The sequence below is a fragment of the Pterocles gutturalis genome, unplaced genomic scaffold, assembly GCF_000699245.1.
Source record: "Pterocles gutturalis isolate BGI_N339 unplaced genomic scaffold, ASM69924v1 scaffold46810, whole genome shotgun sequence".
Classification (NCBI taxonomy): Eukaryota; Metazoa; Chordata; class Aves; order Pterocliformes; family Pteroclidae; genus Pterocles; species Pterocles gutturalis.
The window spans coordinates 36020-55098 of record NW_010145032.1 but is presented as its reverse complement, the minus strand read 5'-3'; the positions used below and the strand labels follow the sequence as shown (position 1 = coordinate 55098).

At 45.8% G+C, this 19079-nt stretch overlaps 1 protein-coding gene across 1 annotated transcript; it reads right to left on the bottom strand.

The window, feature by feature from the left end:
* Window positions 1-1972: 1972 nt before the first annotated feature.
* LOC104470374 (purpurin) lies at window positions 1973-9010 on the bottom strand. Its single transcript, XM_010085264.1, has 6 exons — window positions 8953-9010; window positions 7903-8020; window positions 6476-6612; window positions 4772-4884; window positions 3439-3651; window positions 1973-2210 (listed from the first exon to the last, which is right to left on the bottom strand). Exons 2-6 carry the CDS (start codon window positions 8017-8019, stop codon window positions 2200-2202), a joined length of 591 nt encoding a protein of 196 aa, XP_010083566.1. The 5' UTR covers window position 8020; window positions 8953-9010; the 3' UTR covers window positions 1973-2199.
* Between the last annotated feature and the right edge of the window lie 10069 nt (window positions 9011-19079).

Genomic DNA, 19079 nt, shown 5'->3' with positions numbered 1-19079 from the left:
AGCACAGTGAGGATGTGCTTGGTCCTGTGCATAGATCTTTCTTCCTAGAACTCCCGTCTGGTCTGGTCATACAGTTATTATAGCCGTAGACATTAGAAGTCCTGCTTCTCTAGAACTGGTAGTATTGGTCTGAATGTCCTGGCCAAAGGCCAGCCTCCTTCAGCTAGTGGTAAGCGTTGCCTAGTCAGTTGTGATACAAGTCCTAAGTTCACAGATCTCTACCCCAATACTTCCTCATGGGAGAGGGGGGCAAGTGATGAACATTCAATCAATGCAGAGACCTTGCCCTCAGTCCAGCACGAAAGGTTGATATTTTTTCAACATTCAATAGTCTCTGTCTGTATGGGGATTTTTGTTTGCATTGCCTGCTGCTGCTCTTCTGTTTCTGTCCTTACTTTTAGATGGTAGTTCACCCTTTTTTTCCCTGTCAGGGTAAGCCAGACATGCAGATTTCTTCCTGCTTCTGGCGCACAAATGTGCTGAATGGCTGGGGGGAGGCCACAGGGTTTGTGTGAGAAGATCAGGGCGTAGCCATCAGCACAGGAGCTGTCTTCCTTCAGACTGCAGGAGTAGTCAGGCCAGAAGAGCAAGGAACACCTTTATTCAATGCTAGCTGAGAGCCTTAGGAGTCCTGCCTGGAAATCCTGGGAAACACAAGCTAGAGGGACTTTCCTGCATCCCTGGGATAATGTCTCTGGCCTTGGAGAAGAGTCTTTAGTCAGTGGTTTTTATGCTCCTTCCAACAGATGCCATAGATAATAACCGGGTACTGTGGATAAGATTGTGCAAGTGTCTTGCAGATACTGTTTCTAGTGTGGTGCTCTGAAGGTGTTCACTCAATATCAGCCTAGTGCCACATAACTTTTGAAAGCCTCAGGAGTAGGGACTGCTCAGCTTGGTCTTCCCTCTATGCTCGGTAATCATGATTTGGAAAAATTTGTGTTGCTGACGCACTGCAGGGTTCAAGCAATGTGCTGGAGGTGTGCTGGACAGGTAGTTTTATTCACAGGAAGCATTCAAAGTGAATGTGATTTTACTAAGAGCAGTGGGAAATATATGTCAAAAATGCTATCTTGGATTACCCTTTTTCTAGAAAGAGTTGTCTAGATACTGTTCTTTTGGTTCCCTCTATCTATGAAATTCTTGTCCATAAAACCTGTCAGTCCCATGTCCTTTAGTTTTATACCTCTCAGATACTGGAGGCTGGGTTATGAAGGCAGTGGGGAGTAAATTATTGCCTATGCCACTAGAAATGCAAGTAACTACTCATTTAAAGCAATGTCCTACTGTTATTGAAAGTAACATCTGCTTTATAGCATTTGTGATTCAGGGGCTAATTAGAAATACTCTGTGCAGATTTCTGAGTAGCCAGATGTACCAGACAAGGATCTTCTCAGAGTTGTTGTTCAAGAGGATTTCTTAGCTTCAGAATTTAAATAGAAATGTTGGTGGGAGAGGTACATTGTGCATGCCAGGGCCTTGCAAGCACCCACAAGCCTTTGTTGCTTTGCACAGCCTCACATGGGACCTCCACCTCCATACCCCGTGCCTGTGGCCCACAAACCCTCCTCAGCTCCAGCCAGGCCCCTGCCCCCTTGGGAGCCTTGCTGCAGGCAGCTCTGCCTCTGGCCTACTCTCCCCAGCCCTGTGTCTGGCCAGAGCCACCTTGCAGGTGTGCCTGTGTCCTGCCCCATGCCTTGCTGCTCTAACTTACTGGCTGGTCTTCCCAGGTGAACCCCGGACCTGCCCTGTCTTCATGCATTTCTCTGATAATCACCACTGTCAGGGGACCTGTCCCTGTCACCACCCCTGCCTTGCTCCCCCTGCTTGGTGCCAGGGAGGGACACTTCCCCCCCCCCCAGCCTGTGCTGGGTCCACCCTTGGCTGCTGTCTCACCTCCCCTTGGTGAGGAGCCTTGCTCTTCCTGCTCCCTGACAGGACAGTGGGTAACAGAAACCAATTCCAGAGGGTTTTTTTTAAAAACATTTATTGACAAATGCCACATTAGATATTCCCATGAAAATTAAAATATCAATACTATATTGCACACAGTTTACAAAATCCCCAATATTTTCATGTGTTTTTCGGGAAAAAACACACTAGTCTGTACTATGATTTTCTTTTTTTATTAGCTGAGTGACAACTTCAAGACCAAGAGGTCTGGTTTCTGCGCTTAAGGATAGGATCAGAAGTGTACTTTTAGCAGGCCCCTGGAAAGAAAGAAAAGTAAATTTTAGTCCTTGTCAGTAACAAAGTACTTTAACAGCCTTCAGTGAAGCTGTAGCTACAGCCTCCCTAGGGTACTTCTGAATCACAGCACAAGATCAGGATGTGGGGTGCAGAAGTTGCTGATTGCATTGCTCCGTGCCTGGTGGCATAGCACTTGCGCGGCGTTTGCTAGTCCCAGCTAGCCATGAGTTTTCATCTTAGGTGAGCACCCAGGCATGAGCCCACAAACCAACTACCCCTCTCTCTGCTACAGTAAGCGATATGGAGGGGCACAGGACAGGGATGCCCATACCAGTCCCATAATCTTGGGTGATGCCAGCACCTGCTCTGTAGTGGAGGACTGGCTCACACAATGATCTGCAGTTCAGGAGGTTTTAGCTGCTATTTCTTGTCCAGCAGTGCAGAACACCTGTGTTACTGTGGCAGTCCCCCAGTACAGGTCCTCAGGCCTGGCTTAGTGAAGGGACAATGTCCAGGCAAGGCAGCGTGTATGTGAAGGCTCTGGGCACTCATCTGCCAACGAAGAGGAATTTCTGCCTCCAGCATAGCCCTAAAAAATCATATGCCTATTTCATGAACAGCATATAAGATGGAAGATCAGGCCCCGTGCCTCCAGAAAAAAAGTTCCCTCAAAATGGACTTTAGACATGCTCTGTTCACATGTATGTGGTGCAACTGCTGACTCCCACTGCCAGCAGACACAGTCAGAACTGCTGCTCAGAGCCCTTCGTCTCTGCTACTCAGACCTCCCAGGACACAAATCATGGTGGAGCTAAGAAGAGTGAGGGTGCTCCTTTCTGGAGGCAGCTTCTCCTTTCCTGGAGGACAGTGCACGACCTAAGGTAAAATGCTGTTATTCAGGTAGCCATGACATGCATTTCCAAGCCCAAAACCACCAGGTTGTTACACCTGTCCCTATCCTATCTATTATAGAGTAACAAAGTTGATCTTCCTTTGGTAGTGTGCCAGTTTCAGCACACAGGATTACTATATGGCCAAACTTAAGGCCACCCTGTAAAAGGCTCTCTCCCCTGCATGGGTTTTCCTTTGCAGCTATTTTTTTGTTAGATATAATGTTTTTTTAAAAAGTTGCTAAGAAGTACAACTTAGTTTGCTATGGTTCTGTCACATGTACAGCAAATGCAGTCACCTACTCTACAAGCTGCGAGCGCAGCCATTTCAGTGAGTCTGCTAATTAGCCCGAAGTACCTGACTGAAGCACGGGCTGGAACTGGCCAGACATGCAGATTTCTTCCTGCTTCTGACGCACAATGCGCTGAATGGCTGGGGGGAGGCCACGGGGGTTGCGTGAGAAGATCAGGGAGTAGCCATCATCACAGGAACCATCCTCCTTCAGACTGCGGCAGGCATAAGTAATGGCATAATTATCATAGTCGGTGTCAATCACCCAGTAGTTGTCCCCTGAAAAATCAGAACACATGTGTTTGTCACAGTGGGCAAAACAGAACAGAAGTAGACTTGGTCATCCCGCAGTGAGAAACCTCAGTTCAGCACATGGCAGGGATAGTTTCCCAAAGGATCCAAAGTCACCTCCCACGTCGACCTTATCTCCTTACCATGGAGTGAAGAACTGGGACAAGCACTGGGCATCCTGAGACTGTGTTGTTCCACATGATGCTCAGTGCATTTTCAGCTTTGTTTTCTTAAGCTAGAACTATTAGCAAGACTAGGATTTCCAGATTTTCAATGACGGTGAGATCGCTTTATGTTTCTTGCGCAAGCGTGGCGGGGGTGGGGGGGAGGGGACTGGGGGGCAGGGCATACAGATTAAATTTTGGCCATACAGATTACCTTTCCTATACAAGAAGGCTCAGCAAAACATGCCTCCTGTTTTCCAGCCTTGCTCAACTAAGTGCATTTTGGTGTAGTTTATCTGCCGGTACTAGGTGAATGTACTTCTTTCTTGTGCATTAGCAGGGCAAACCTGCCCGACTTCCACAACTGGAGTCCCAAAGTTATGGGAGACTCGGGCACAAAGTATGGGCTGTGCAGGGTGCATAACTGTGGTTCAGCACAAGCGGTTTCTGCAAGAGGGACTTAAGTTAACAGCTCCATTTTGTTGAGACTATCTGTGTCTGCTGAGGAGAACTGTGCCTTGCTGCTGGAGTGCAGATGTGGGTCCACATGTCACCTCCCATTAGCTATGAGGAGTACAAGGATGGCTGACCCTCAGCACCTTTGTGATGGCCACTGCAGAGCCCAGGAAGTATTGCTTCCCTAGGTTCAGCACCCCCCTTGGCTGTACAAAATCTGTGTGTATGGCCCATTGCCTCTAAACTGCATCCTCCCTGTTAATATAAATGGTGTGTAGGTGGGTTCTCTGGGGAGTCTCTGGATCCTGCCCCTTCTGTGGAGATAAAAGGCACTGCTTGGATAAAGCATCCCCCCAAAAAGAGGATGCTTTGTCTTCACTTGGAGCAATCTGAGCTCAACTGTTTTTCCTGCTCATATACTGAAACATACAAATCTGGGCAGCTGTAAGCTATCAACCAACGCTGGGGGGCTGGAGAAGTTTACTCACCACCACTGGAGAGGTAGCTGGCCAGGCCCTGGTAGGTCATGTACATTTTTGCTGGAGTGGTTGGGTCAGGTACTGTATACTGAGCAGCCATGTCAGCACAGATCACCCAGAACCTGCAATGAGATGCACAAGACTGAAGGTAAAACCCTGTGGCATGTGAGCTTCAAATAGGTGTCCCTCACACAGGACTCAGGCAAGAACCAGGCTATGGCTCAGCACAACTGCCTCGGACATGGGCAATGCCCTTCTTAAGGCAGAGCCACTGTGGGTCACTAACTAATGCAAATCTGTGAAGCCCCTCCCATGACTGACCATGTATTACTGCTGTCTGCACCCCCTTCTCCCACTCCCCGTGCTGTGCACCTGCTCTGTGGCTGGGGCAGTGGTCTGACCCTCCTTCAGCTCAGCAGGCTTTGTACCACCTGTTTCTGTACAAGCAGACAGCCAGCAAGCAAAATGTTGGATGTAGTTTCTTGGCTCCCTGCTAGCAGCTTGCAGAGTGAGGTGACCTGCATTTGGGCTCATTTGCTGTGTCCCTGGGGTGGAGGTGGGGTGTTGGCTCTCCTCTTGCTAACCCTTCCTAGCTCCATTGGCACAGGGATGTCTGTTACAAGCATGGAAATAATTACAGCCACACTGATGTCCAAGCTAGTTGAAGGCCTTCACACAGGCAGTGTGAGACCTGTAGGTGCCTGAACAGCCTATCTTCATTGTCCGTTTCTTCTAATGTCCCTCTCTGGTTGGTGTCCATTTCCTTTGAATACCACCCACATCTTAGCACAGTTTGTCTGGCATTACCTGGATTTGTGAAACAGTGGAAGGGTCTTCATTCCCCTCCTTGCATGGGCAGCAGGCAGCGGTTCCCCTTTACTCTGCCATTGCAGAAATAAATTCCTGGCAGCCTTGAGACCCCATCTTGTTTCTGAAGAGTCCTTTCAGGAATCTTCCCACTCACACTGCATGGCATGCCTGTAAAGCTTTATTTGCCCCATCTCAAAATATCCTGGAGAGCCGTGCTGTTAAGATGTATAAGGTTCATAGCCACCTGGTCTACTCTATTATTCAGGCAATTAGACAGTTTTTGGCAGTCAGTGCAGAAGAGAACTAGTGCTAGCCTACTGGAAGCCCCAGATATTTTTTTTACACCCAGAAACTATTCAATCCCTTTACAAGCTGTTATTCCTTGTAGTAACCATGACCGACAGGCAAAACTCTTAAGCTTCCTTCCATCTGTCTATTCAGGCATTACAACAGCATCGAAGATTTAACCACATGTTTTCCTCAGAAGTCCATCCAACACTTTGTAGAAAGATCTGAAAAAATACTCACTTATACTCCTCTCCTTCCCCTGAACCTCTCAGTGAAATGTACTGAGCTGTCCTGCCTTTGCAGCCCCACAGGGTTCGCTAGCTCCTCTCTCTTGATTGCAATTCATTTACCTAAACACTCCATCATTCAAGATTTGACTTCATAATTGACTTTATGCTGTAGTTTTGTGATGGACCCAGACCTAAGCCAGGCTGAGAAGTAAACCAGAACTCAAAAGTGTCTAATTTCTGGCTTTTAATATATTACCTCGATTGAGCTTCCCTTTTTGATGAAGAAAACCTGGCCATATTCTGTGCTTAGGATAGTTCACCATCCATATCCCCCTCCACTAGTACCTCATGGCAGCAGCTAGAGCTGAAAATCAAGAGAGCTCACCCAAAAAGCTTCACTCGGCCTTTGGAAGATGCTGTCATTGTACCATCTTCCTCCACGGTGTATTCAGCAGAGATGTTGTCCTGAAGGAAGAGGCCTTCTGGATCCTTCTTGGCCAGGGCATACCACTTCCCTGCATACTAACATGAAAGACTAGACATTAATAACTGGATTAATCACCATGGCAAGATTAACACAAAAGCATTTTTGTAAACATAGTGCCCTTCTAACTACCCATTGCCTGGCCGATGGAGAAAGTCTGAGTTTGGGTGGGTATGTAGCACACAGGTCCTGCTACTCCATCTGAGGATCCCTTGCCTTTGTGCCAGGAGGAGTGGGTCTATCAGCTCTGCGCTTCTGTGTGCGTGTACTTGTCATGTGAGATGTTCCTGTCAGTGATCCCACATTGAAAGCTTCCCCCATCCCAAGATGCCTGCTGGGAGTCAGGCCAGTTCTTCCCTGTTCCCACTCAGACCCCTGCTTTTTCTTGGGAGATGCCATCAATGATACCAAACGGCAGCCACAAAGACCTTAGCAGGCTGGCTGAAGACATTTTTGTGGCTGCCAGGGGCCACAGTTGATCTCTGACAGTGAAAAGTGTCTACCCAGCGAAGCAGAAAGCCATGACTGTGCACTCTGAAGAGGAAAGGATGTGCTGGGAAGGCTAGCAGCAGAGGGAAATGAAATTACATTAAGGGGAAGAAAATTTCTAGGAAAAAACAGGTCCTTGAAAATGTACAAGGTCTATTGAGTAAAATTAAAACAAGACCTAAACAGGTGACTGACAGACAGAAAGGCCCTCAAAAGTTAACATTACTAGTAGAAATATTGAGGAAAGCAGAACTCTTCAGTAAAGCTAATGAGATCTGTTTGGCAAGTTACATGCTTAAGCCTGAAACAGAGTCCGAAATGCTACTGGGGTGTTCCCAAAGCCCTCCCCAGACATAGGTTTGTTTCCAGAAAAGCTGATCTTGTACAGAGGAAGAGCTGGCCCCATGCCAGCTGCAGCTGGCAGTGATGTTTGCTGAAGGACAGTCAAAATAGGTACTGGCATACCTGCCTGGACCTTTCCAACACCAGGTTGGCCCTGATTTCCTCCTCAGAGGCAGGCAGATTAAGTCAGTCTGTATTTCATTCACGAGACCGCTCAAAGCTGAGATCTGTACTAAGTTTTGAGCTAATGGAAGATGACTTTCCAATCAAATTCCAGTCTAATCCCTGACTTTCAAGGCAGGTTTTACCATAGTGCTCAAAAGGTTGAACAGTAGTGAGATAAGCAAACTACAGGAACAGTGTCTGAGAGACAACATACAGTAGAAGTTGTTCACTTCTTGGTGAGGAACCCCTTTAGATTACTACAACCCTTAACCTGTAAAAAAAGTTTATATATGAAGGTTTTTCACATATACTGTTGAAGTAATCATAATTACCCTTTTTGGATCAAAATTATCTTTCACAGAGAAAGACTCCACTGCACAGGACTGAGCTAGGCTATGTTCAACAGAGGAGAAGATCGAGGCCAGGAAAACATACTGGGCGTACTTCATTCTGAAAGACAAAAACAAATGTGGAGTTTTATTTCATGCAGTAGGTGTGGGTGACTAGTGCTGTGCCTACAGATACATTCCCCTCATTTTGAAACTGGTTTCCTTCCATGCTGAGTAGACTACCTACTCCTCCAGTGGGAAACCACTGGGTCATTGTGATGCTTAAATCCATCCAAAACTGAGCATCAATGGTAATTACTTTGCAAGAGTAATTTTTGCTTGCCAGTAATAGTATTGTGGTTTGTGATATTTTTACATTATAAATCAAATGAGACTCTGGACAAAGTTTGTAAAACTTAATAAAACTTAATAAAAATTTGAAATTCTTTGAATTTTTGTTTTCCCAAGAAGAATAATGTACTGATGAGCTCTGGTGAATCACTGTAGGTTGTAAGGATGTTGTTTCTAACTATTTCATGGTGAGTGTCCACTTTGCTTTCAAGCCAGCAAAGCTGTGTTCTATATGCTGAGTTCTTATCACTGGAACAGGCTCTTCCTAGCTGCCTACTTTAATGGCAAGATATATCTTGGTATTGTCTGCCCTCAGACTATTCCCACTACAGACATGACAACATTCAATTTCTAGAGGTTTGATACGTCATTGCAGCACAGCTATAAGGTGGCCATGGTTTTATTTTTCTTCTTGGGTATCCCAGCTCATCCATATCCCAGCATATTTGTTTCTCACACTTTAGGAAGAGACCACCTGGATATATATACATTCTTGCAGAGTATTTGACCCTGAATACCTATTCTGATGCCAAGATAAAACACAGTTACCTGAAACTTGCCTGCAGCATCCAAAATGAGCTACCAACCCAGGACTTCCAAACACCCAAGCAGCTACTCTGTTCCCAGCTGCTGCCATACAAGCTGCACTTCCGTGCTGAAGGAGATGCTAATCTGGCCCACCTCTGCTGAAGAGAGACCTACCTGTTGGGGTAGAGATGCTGGAGATCCCCGAGACTACTCTGCTTCAGTCTTTGGGCTGCAGTCAGCAGGAGAGTTTTGTGTCAGTTGCCCTCCAGCTGCCTTTAAATAATGAATCTGCAGTCACTAATTGGTTATTTTTGCTCGTGTGCTCACTTAATCTTGGATAATCCATTATGTAAAAACCAACTGTAATCCTCACACTGGTGGGTCTGACTGCTACACTAATACAAACACAGCTTTTACATAATGGAAAAAAGCTGCCCAGAAAGCTAATAAGTCTGCTGATGTGATTGTACCACACCTTTGTCTCATTGAAGTCTTTCTGCTTCTAACACGTGTTAGGAGAATAAGCACAGAGCATTAAACCAGAGAATCCATGTATTATACATATTCATCTACATAGGTAGGTGTCCATATTTGGCAACTTGCATGGGGTAGATATATAATTAGCTCTTCCAATATTGGCATCATCAAATTAAGGTGATCCTTGCAAGAGTAGAAAGATGTTATGTATCATCTACTGTGGAAAAAAAAAGTGCAAACATAAACGTTTTGCCTTCATGTTCACATACAAATCTCGGAGTCCCCAGTTATCCTGTGTACTGAAACATCTTCATACACATTCTTCCCAGCTGGTCTTGTCAACATTTTCAGCTACATAAATACTATAGCCTTCTCCGTTTCAAAATGTTCTTCCCAGCTGGTCTTGTCAACATTTTCAGCTACATAAATACTATAGCCTTCTCCATTTCAAAATGTTCTTCCTAGAAGCCTTCCATGAGGATGCAATAAAGCACAAAAAGATGAGAAGGCAGAAATGGCTAGAAAAGCATTTTTTGGTAGCAAACCCTGCCTGTCATTCTTACAATTTTCCCAAGTGCCCAAAGAATTTCCCCAACTGCAAAGGCTGCCCACATACTCTTTCTACCCAGGCTCACCCAGGAGATTTAAGACTTCAGACGCTCATCTAGGAGTTGCCAGCACAAGCAGTTATTTCTCCCACTGGGCTGCTAGGTGCTGGGAAGCCTTGGATTTACCCACTAGGGATGACTCTATAGTTGCTATAGAATAAGCCCAGGGAGTCCTGAACCTCCTGGTACTGATTGAATAATCTGGGCATTCAGAGTAAGACTGAAGCCTTCTGGATGTGTTGGACTTGCTGCAGAGATCACTTACAGCTGCTTACTCAGGAATTCCTGAACAGAAGCATGCAACCTCGCCCTGTAGCTTGTGTGAACTATGCTGCTTTCCAGGCAGCTTGTTTAGGATTGCCCATTGTCTGGGATAGCCAGTCCTTACTTGCTGCCAGAGAAAATCTTGATTTGGCCTCTGTGCAGCTTCCACTTACATTTTAGAGGGAGGCAATGATACTTTGCAAGCGCTTGTCTGGCGAAGGGACTGAACATATCCTGTTCACAGCATCTGCGTGGCTTTAAAGACAGACTGGGCAAGTTCACAAGGAGTGACCTGCTGGTGACTGGGACAGGAAGGTGAGAGAACCTGTCCGAGGCCAGGGGTGACCAAGAACAAGTGCCACTGCATGTTCCACTCTCCCTGTCAAGGGCTGGGTGCAGCCTCCATGCCCTCCCCAGCCATGGAGGGGCCACGCCATCACACCCAATACTCTTGGCTCTTTATAAGTGGCTTTCTTTAGGGCAGGTGGAGCACCTCAGGGCTGGCCAGCGTTATGCACAATGGCCACTTCTTCTCCACTAGCCTTTTGGCTGGCTTTATGCAAGGACACCAAACATGGAGGTGTGGGGAGATGGCACACACCCAGCTGCTGCGATGAGGTGCTGGGTGCTTCACATCCTGGGCAATGTGGATCTACCTTGTCCTGCCTGGACCCCTTGGCCTAATTTTCTAGAAAGGTACAAACCAGCCATTTGCCAAACTAATCCTTCAGCTACAGCTGTCTGCTCACCACAGGTACCATGCTCCAGGGATGAGGAGGGTCCCTGACAGAATTGCACAGGGCTGGCAGCCTCCAGCACCGAGTGTGAAGATGACCAGCTCTGTTAATCCATGCACAACTTGTTACCTATGGCCTTGTGTACACAGTCTGCTGCCTACCCTTAGCTCCCCTGGCACATGTACTTACGTCTTCTTCTTCAGCAGCATTTATTTCATTCAGAACTGAAAGGAAAATCAACAGAAAGCCCATTTAATTTCTTTAAAATGCTTGGCCACTTAAAGAACAACATAAAAACTAACTTCTCAAACTGCTTTTTGAGAGCTAGATGCCCACTAGGTTTTCGAAGGACTTTCCCCTGACACTGAATCCAAGTGCAGAATGTGCTTTTCCACCCTGACATGGGAATCTGAGATAGAACAAACTGCAATGTTTTCTGTAAATTAGAAGGGCTTCAAAACACTTATCACTTCATCTGTTTCCAACAAAACAGATTAGTTTATGTCCATGTGAGACATAGGTGACACTCGAAGCCATGCTTAGGTGACCACTTAATCCCCTGGGGATTAGAGACATGCTAATAATAGCTAATCACAGCACAAGATTTTGGTTGGTGACCATAACATCTGTCACTGCATTATTTGCTGTTTGGAGCAAGAAAAACACAAAATCAAACTAACCTGCATTTTCAGAGTATTATGGGCATAGGAGAAAAAGGGGGGCATCAAAGCATTGAAGCATATTCCTGGGCCTGTTAAATTTGATGTAACATGAAACAGATCTCATAAAAACAAAGGTGCACTGCAGGGTCTGGTTGTCAAAGAAGATATCCAAGGGCCTGTTCCAGAACTGCTTATCAACTCTGGCTGTTTTTTTAGAGGTGGCCTGACCAAATAAGACATATATTTGGTGTACTGGACTCAGCATAAGAGTAACTATTTGTTTTAATGGCCTGCAGTAAAACAGGTATCCAGATGAGATTATTAATCTTATCTTCTGCCCTATCCTGCGAAATACAGCAGCAGCAGTTTTGGATTTCCTGCCCCTAGCAGCCCCCCTCCTTCTGCCTTATTATTGGAATAAGCATTAGGTAAACTGCTCTGGGAATTACTGCGATTGCACTGCCAGCTCAGATTTATCAACATGTGCTAGCTCAGCAGCCGATGGCACAGTATGAGATCCCTAATTAGCCTTCTGCATCAGGCATTAAGTTCCCTGCTGTCCAGCAAGCAATCAAGTTGTGGGCTTGTTTACTTGGGTGCTGGAGAACAACTACATGTAGATGCATTTTGAGTCACCCTTGACAGCTATTGTAGTGACTATCACACAGTGAGTTGGGAGGATTTCCTGCTCTAGCTTTAGATCTAGTTCATGTTGCTGATGATGCTGGGCTTCCTTCTGGGGTGTCACACACGTGTGCCTGCACTGCTGGAGGACCCACGTCCCAGTCCCAGGTCTGCCAAGGACTGAGAGGAGAGTGATAGTCTGTTCTACTCCCTCATCAGGGTGGGAGGCAGGAGAAATAAAGCTTGCCCTCATGGCACACCACATGAAGGCTGTTGGCTGTTGGTTTCTGTGACTTCTGCTCAGAAATGCTGATCTTTCCGATGAAGAGAGTGATGCAATGCAGATAAAGAGGAAATAGTTTGAAGTTTGTTCCTCTGTGGTTCAAGGGTAACATTCTTGGGTGTGTTACATCATTAGATAAAAAAGCATTGTAAATCACTGCCCTATGACTTTCAAGGCGCCACTCAAATACCTTGCAGATTTTAATGACATAAACTGAAAGGCGCCTTTCTCTTCTGAAGTATGATGGTGTGATTCTTGATAAATGTATTGACTGACAATTGGTAGAGCAGGGGCTCATGTGCTCCCACACACCCAACACGTCTCGGACACAGACAGACACACATGCCCTGCAGTTCACAAGTGAAAACAGGAGTCTGCTCAAAGCACGGAGGAGCTGAGGAGCCTCAGCTCCTCTGCTGTGATAGGTAGCCAGCTCAGGAGGAATGGTTTTCTCAGAGCCATTGTCAAGGGCTTGACAGCCTCCTTCCCAAAGTTACAGCCTCTTTTCCAAACCCTTCAGCATCTTGCTGCCTTGGCAGCACAGGGTGAATGCAGAGCTGGCTAAAATCTCTGAAGTAAGATTCTGAGATACAGGGATCTGCTGGCCAAAGGAGCAGATCAGTTTTTGTGACTGGTATCTGCACAACTGTATGGATGATGTTTGCAGCTTGATCAGTGAGCTGCTGGATTTCACTCTGCAAGCCATGACAGTTTCCCTAATGGCCTGTTGCTGCTCTGTACCAAAAGACCTTCCAGACCTCAGGCACCTGGTGAAAAAGAGATATTTTTTTAACCATCAGATAAACAGGTAGACATTTTGGTTGTTGCTTTCTAGTATTTACTACTAGGCATACTCTTGACATATCTATATACGTATCTAGTATTTACTGCTACTGGTCCATTTACAGATATTGGCAGGTTTATCCATTTTAATCGCAACATTTATTTAAAGATACCATATCTGTCTTTTCATGCCAACATACCAGCTCCTGGAGTGCAGAGGGGAGTTTCAAAGTGGGCAAGTAGGGTGGCATCTGCAAACACAAGGGGAGTTCCGCTGTCTGGGGCTAAGGTCTTTGCACTTGGAGACAGCCGCAGGGTATCTCCGTGGCCTGATCCTATTCTTCATCTGGGGGGAAGGCAGAAGGAAGGGGGTTGTTCGCTTGAGGCAGCCAGTACTCCCTGCTACATTTTGCAGAGAGGTAACAGACTGGAATTTCTTTATCTCTGGTGTTATTCCAAGGATGCCTTCCAAAAACAAGAGACACAGAAGGTATGTGAATATCCCTGAAGGTGTAAATCATGCATGCAGCATTCTAAGTCTGGTTCCTTTTCTGTTCATGCAACAGAAGCAGCTTAACAGCAAAAATGCAGGAATAAATCTATAGGTTCTAACTTGTTGCAAAGCACAATGTAACAGCAGAACATATGTGCTCCATTACATATTGCAGACAGCAAGTGCTGCCTCCAGATTATTCCTCCAGATTACTCTAACGGGATATTTACAGCTCCTTGCATGGCATGCATCTCAAGGTGCTTTACAAAAGTGATACTACTGGCATAGAGCTTGAGTAGTTCTGGATAAGCCAGGATGTCCATGCCTGCCCTGATGATGGATTTAAAAGCTAAAACCAGAAGCACAAATTACCAAAGACAGGGGCATCTATATGCGCCTGCAGCCAAAGGCCATTAGCCAGACATTTGGCCTTAGAGCATTAGAGGACGGTTTCCATCTGTAACAGAAGGCAGAAACAGACTAAGGAGGGAGGGTTTAGGTCAGAGCACCTAGGAGAAGTGCTCCAAGGAGAGGTCAGTTGTGAACGTGAGGCTGATTAGTGCATGACAGAACTAGAGAATAAGCCAGAGGCTTTCACACACAACTGCATTTCAGCTTTCTGTCTTTGCTTCCTCTGTGGGAGAAAAGGATGGATTTCATTATATTGCTTTGGAAAAGGGCAAAGAACTGTGAGGTTTTTTCTAATCTATGAAAGATGATCAATTACATTTTTCATGGAGGATTTTGGTTTTTTTTTTCATGGTCGATTTTGGTTTTTTGTTTTATGCTTTAAATAGCTGATTTTCTTTGAAGTTGCAAGACATGAGATAAGGTTAATCTTCCATGGATAGGAAACTTCATCATTTTCACCATGGCATGCTTCTCATGAGCTGAGGCAATTAACATATTAAAGCAATTTATTTTACAGAGGGGCACAGAAGTTCCAGTCAACTCTCAGGGTCTCAAAGTATTACCACCTCTGTAACTTGCAACTGGAATACACTCGACCCAAAGGCCAAGCTTACATCCACTTCAGACTGAGCAACAAGCTGGAAACGCTGAAATTAGCAGTATTGCCTCAAAGTGATACTTACAAATGCCTATTAGAAATACCATCACTGCAGCAACCTCTGATGCAGGAAATTAACATTAAGCATCCCTCTATCCACAAGGAGAGAAAGGGAAGGAGACAGGCTGCAGTGAGCCCAAACATCATCAAAACCTCTGCATGACTGACTGAGGTTCTGTACCTGCAGTCCCGCCACAGCGAGCTACAGCCACTCCTGTTATGAGCAGTGTAATACCTGTATGACCAACACTGTTGCTGGTCTCTGGAATATGAATACTTGCTTCATACTTTTTGCTGCAGCCTTGTACCTGTCAATGTTGCATCCCTGTTTGCACTGTTCTGCTGTGTGCACTGAGACTACATAGTCTCTCCCAGCTTCTTCTCACGATTTCTTGGCTTTACTGCTTCCTACCCATGGTGGCTATGCTCGATCCCACACTCCTGGTTCCCCAGCTGTTCATAGTAGTCTATCCTTTCAGTTAAAGCCACTTTGTGTGATTGCAGCCCTGTGCCCAGTGTTGTCACCTCACCTGGAAAGCCCTATCCCTGAGCCACCTTCATCTTCACTGTATCAGTGTGCCTCAGCCTCTTTCTAAACTTCATCTGAACACATATTGCTCTGAGTGTCTTCACAGCCTGGTTAAGTTGTCCTGGAGCAGTGGTGTTGAGAATCACTCAGCATCACCTGTTCCTATCTGAGTATCTAAAAGCAAACTCTGACATACTCCCCATGGAACCGTTTCAAGCCTTGATTTCCCCCTACCCAACAGCCCCCCCGGCTTGCAGAAATGCTTCTGTCCCCTGCATCTTCCCTGATGAGAGGCCCAAGGATTTTTCTCAATAACCAATTTCAGAAGCTGGATAGACATTTTCTGTTGGCTTTTGCCCCATGGCCCTCCTGGCTCATCACCACTCTTTTTAATCACTGTACTCTTGATGCTCTCCAGATTCATTCCCAGACTTCAGTCCTTGGCTGTTTCCACAGCTTCTTATGGACTCAGTAGCACTTTTTTCTTTTTCATCATTACTTTATCATTTCTTCTGCTCTTTCTTTACTTTTCTAACTTGAAAAGTTTCTCTGCTTCAGTTCTCTTCTGCAAAACAAACCTATTCTCTGCCTTTCTTTTTTTTTTTTAATCCCATTGTGGACATGTTTCCCACAAATCACTTCGGTCTTCCGGGATACTGCCCTCTTGTTCTGCAGACATCTGCAAACCTTTCTTAGAGCCTCTTCTCTCCTCTTCATAATTTTCCCCTGACCCTGCATGAGCAAACCTACTTATGGGTAGATCTGAGCACCGATATTATGTTATTAGTGTTCCTTATTAAAGTTTCATGTGTCCTACTTTTTTGTTTTCCTTAATTCCACGCCCAGAGTATTTGGGAAAGATGGTTGCACAAGGAGTGCACATGGTAGAGTTTGGGAAGAGTTTAACAATCATTTTTGCACTTCAGCTTCACAGGGACATTTGACCAACTAAGTAATCTTCTTAGTCAAGGTTCAGTGATTTGTGCTAAGAGCTTTGGGTACAATCTGCCAACTGAAAGATAATAAACTTATGTAGTCTTCATGCATTGCTCCTGCATTGTAATTTTTTTTTTATCTGAGCTAGGTCTCCATGAAATTAAGAGGGAGAGAATCTGTGCATGTTTCCAATGTATACAAGGGGGACAAAGACAAGAACGCACATCACCATGCCAGGTCTGGTGGACTTAGTCAAGGCTCAGGTACATTTCCAGTCTTCTGGCACAGCAAAGATACCTTTTCTCATAGATGTCTCTCAAGAAACAACAGCCAGACTTGCCAAATCCCAAACTCACATATGTGCTAGAGTGCAAGGGAAGGGCTTCCTCTTTCAGAAACCCAGGCCTCGTCCTGGAAAACTGGACACTGCAGGGTCCAGCCTCTTACACACTGCTATTCCCTTGAGTCAAGTATAGCAGGTGCTCTTACACCTCCTCTAAACACTAGTATTAAAAAAAAAAAAAAAAAAAAAAAAAAGGTATTTATCTTAAAAGTTTGCAAGATTTTGCATTTAGGCAGAGAGTTTGTTTTTTTTTCATAAATAAAATAAAACAATTAACTGAGAACTAGCTGCATATTAACCTGAAGAGGCACTTTCTGTGTTTTATCAATTTATGGAGCTTGAAAGTACTTTGGCAAGAGCTAACCCAGGAGGACTATTGATTGATTCTTACTCAGAACACGCTACTATCTAAAGTAAAACTTCGTGTTATTTGTGTGTCCACAGTGTCACCTCCTTTCTGCAAGAACCATTCAGATTCAAATCTCTGACCATTTCCTGCAATTCACCAATGCAATACTTAAATTTGTATACTAATTTTAAAGTAATTCTCCAAAAGAATTAATAAGGGGAGGGCTGATGTTTCCTGGTCATGACAAGATGGAGCCAACATTCTGGCCAAAATGCAAGCAAAATTTTCTGGGGGGTGTCCAGGTACTAATTTCAACTCTAAAACACATTGCTCCCCCTCTGCAGTTGAACTGCCAGCAGCACACTTTCCCCTGCCCACAGCAGTACGTGGAATTTAATGATTCTGCTAGAATTCAGATTTCACCTACCAAGCCAGCAACAAAATAGAGCTCTGGCACAACTAGCTACTGCTCAAGCTATGTTTTCTGCAGATTGGTTGGTGCCATCCTGCACCTCTGTTGGGCTCCTGGCAGCCAGGGGCAGGACTACTGCCTACCCAGGCTGGGCTGTGGGAGGTTCTGAGAACCCCTTTTCCCCAGCCCACTGAGGTCCCTCTGAAGGGCAGCCCTGCCCTCTGCTCCCCCAGTTTAGTACCATCCCCAGACTTGCCCAAGTGCCCTCTGCCCCTTATCTGGCTCCAGAAGCCTTGCCCACGGGTGTCCGCAGGGCAGCTGCAGCATTTCCCACCCACGGGTGGCTCTGAGACCTGGGGCTGCCAGCGGGAATGGGGCGCTGGGAGTGCCTGTCCTGTGGGTGAGAGCCCAGCTGGCAGGGACGTGCTGTCCCCAGGCAGCTGCAGTGGGGAGGGAAAGGCCAGGGGACGATGCTGAGCAAGAGTCCTGAGGTTTTGCACACTAGCCCTCCATGCGGCAAGAAACAATCCATGTGCAGCAGGAGGAGCTGGCTGGACTTTGTGGACGGAACAAGAGCCCAGCGCAGGAGGGGTGGGGGACATGGCTCTGATCCTTGCTGGGCTCTCATGGCTCCAGGCAGGAAAGCTTATTCTTGGATACAAGCAGGTGGCACGAGAATATTACTTGGTAAATCAGATAAGCTGCAATCTTGTTATCCCAGTGGATGAATGGGCCAGAAAGGTTGAGTGTAGCTGTCAATACAGCATCCTGTAAGGATAATGTCTCATCAAATTAGTCACTTGCAGCTCCCCTCCCCACAGACTCTTGGTTAGGAGGAAAACATTGTTCCCATGAAGGAGGGGCAAAAGCGTCTTCAGACCTAACGTCCTCAATGCTTGCCATCTCCCTTTCTCCTTTGCAGGTAGAATCTGCACCATCTGCCTTGGACACAGTCCCATAAATGGCTCTAATAGTACTTCTTCTCCTGGGCAGTACGTTTTGCACCACGTCAGCTGGATGATTTTACTTCACAACTTGAGTTTTCAGTATTGTCCATCCTAGGACTGGGGAGAGACTGTGATATGACTTGTTGGGAGGGGAGGAGTTTTATTCCCAGAGACTCCAGCTCATTTTCCCAGCCACCAGCCAAGCCTTCAGAGCTGCTTAAGCTTTTGCAGTTTCCATTTGAAACACTGTTTAAAGGACATCCACCAACACCCAACAAGGTAGGGGTTTTATGCCAACTCTGCAATTCCATTTTAAAGCTATTAAAAACAAATGTGTACAACCACACGTGCTCAGATATTATGCTGTGTGACAGCCTAGTGTAAGTTTCCTAAAATAGCAGCCTCATCCTCCTCCAAAATCCTCCATTGTCTGCCTAAGCCCAGTCAAACAGCATTATCCTGTTGCAATCTTATATTTTATCGACCTCCGTTATCACTGGTATGCCAGCAATGGTTTTCATGGTGTCACCTAAGAAGTCTCCCTGAAGGCCTAGGAAACACCTGCAGCCTTTGTACCTCGCTTTAATTTCTTGGTAGGTCAGCCCACCAGTCTCCAAGGGGTTGGCTCTGGCACTGCTGGCTCCCTTTGCACAGATGATTTAGATTTCCACACGAAGTTCCTGCGTGGTTTCAGTTGCAGTCATACAGCCCTAGCTTGGCTTAACCAATATTGCCTCAGTTTCTCCACTTCTGCAGCTATAAGCTCCAGTACTTAAGGACCTTTA

Bases quoted from the DNA above. Each gene is read 5' to 3' on its own strand.
- LOC104470374 (XM_010085264.1), bottom strand. From the start codon at position 8,019: ATGAAGTACGCCCAGTATGTTTTCCTGGCCTCGATCTTCTCCTCTGTT. The intron at 6,613-7,902 runs GTAATTATGATT...CTTTCATGTTAG, and splicing joins ATAATTTTGATCCAAAAAGG to TATGCAGGGAAGTGGTATGC. The intron at 3,652-4,771 runs GTGAGTAAACTT...CTGATTTTTCAG, and splicing joins CAGCTACCTCTCCAGTGGTG to GGGACAACTACTGGGTGATT.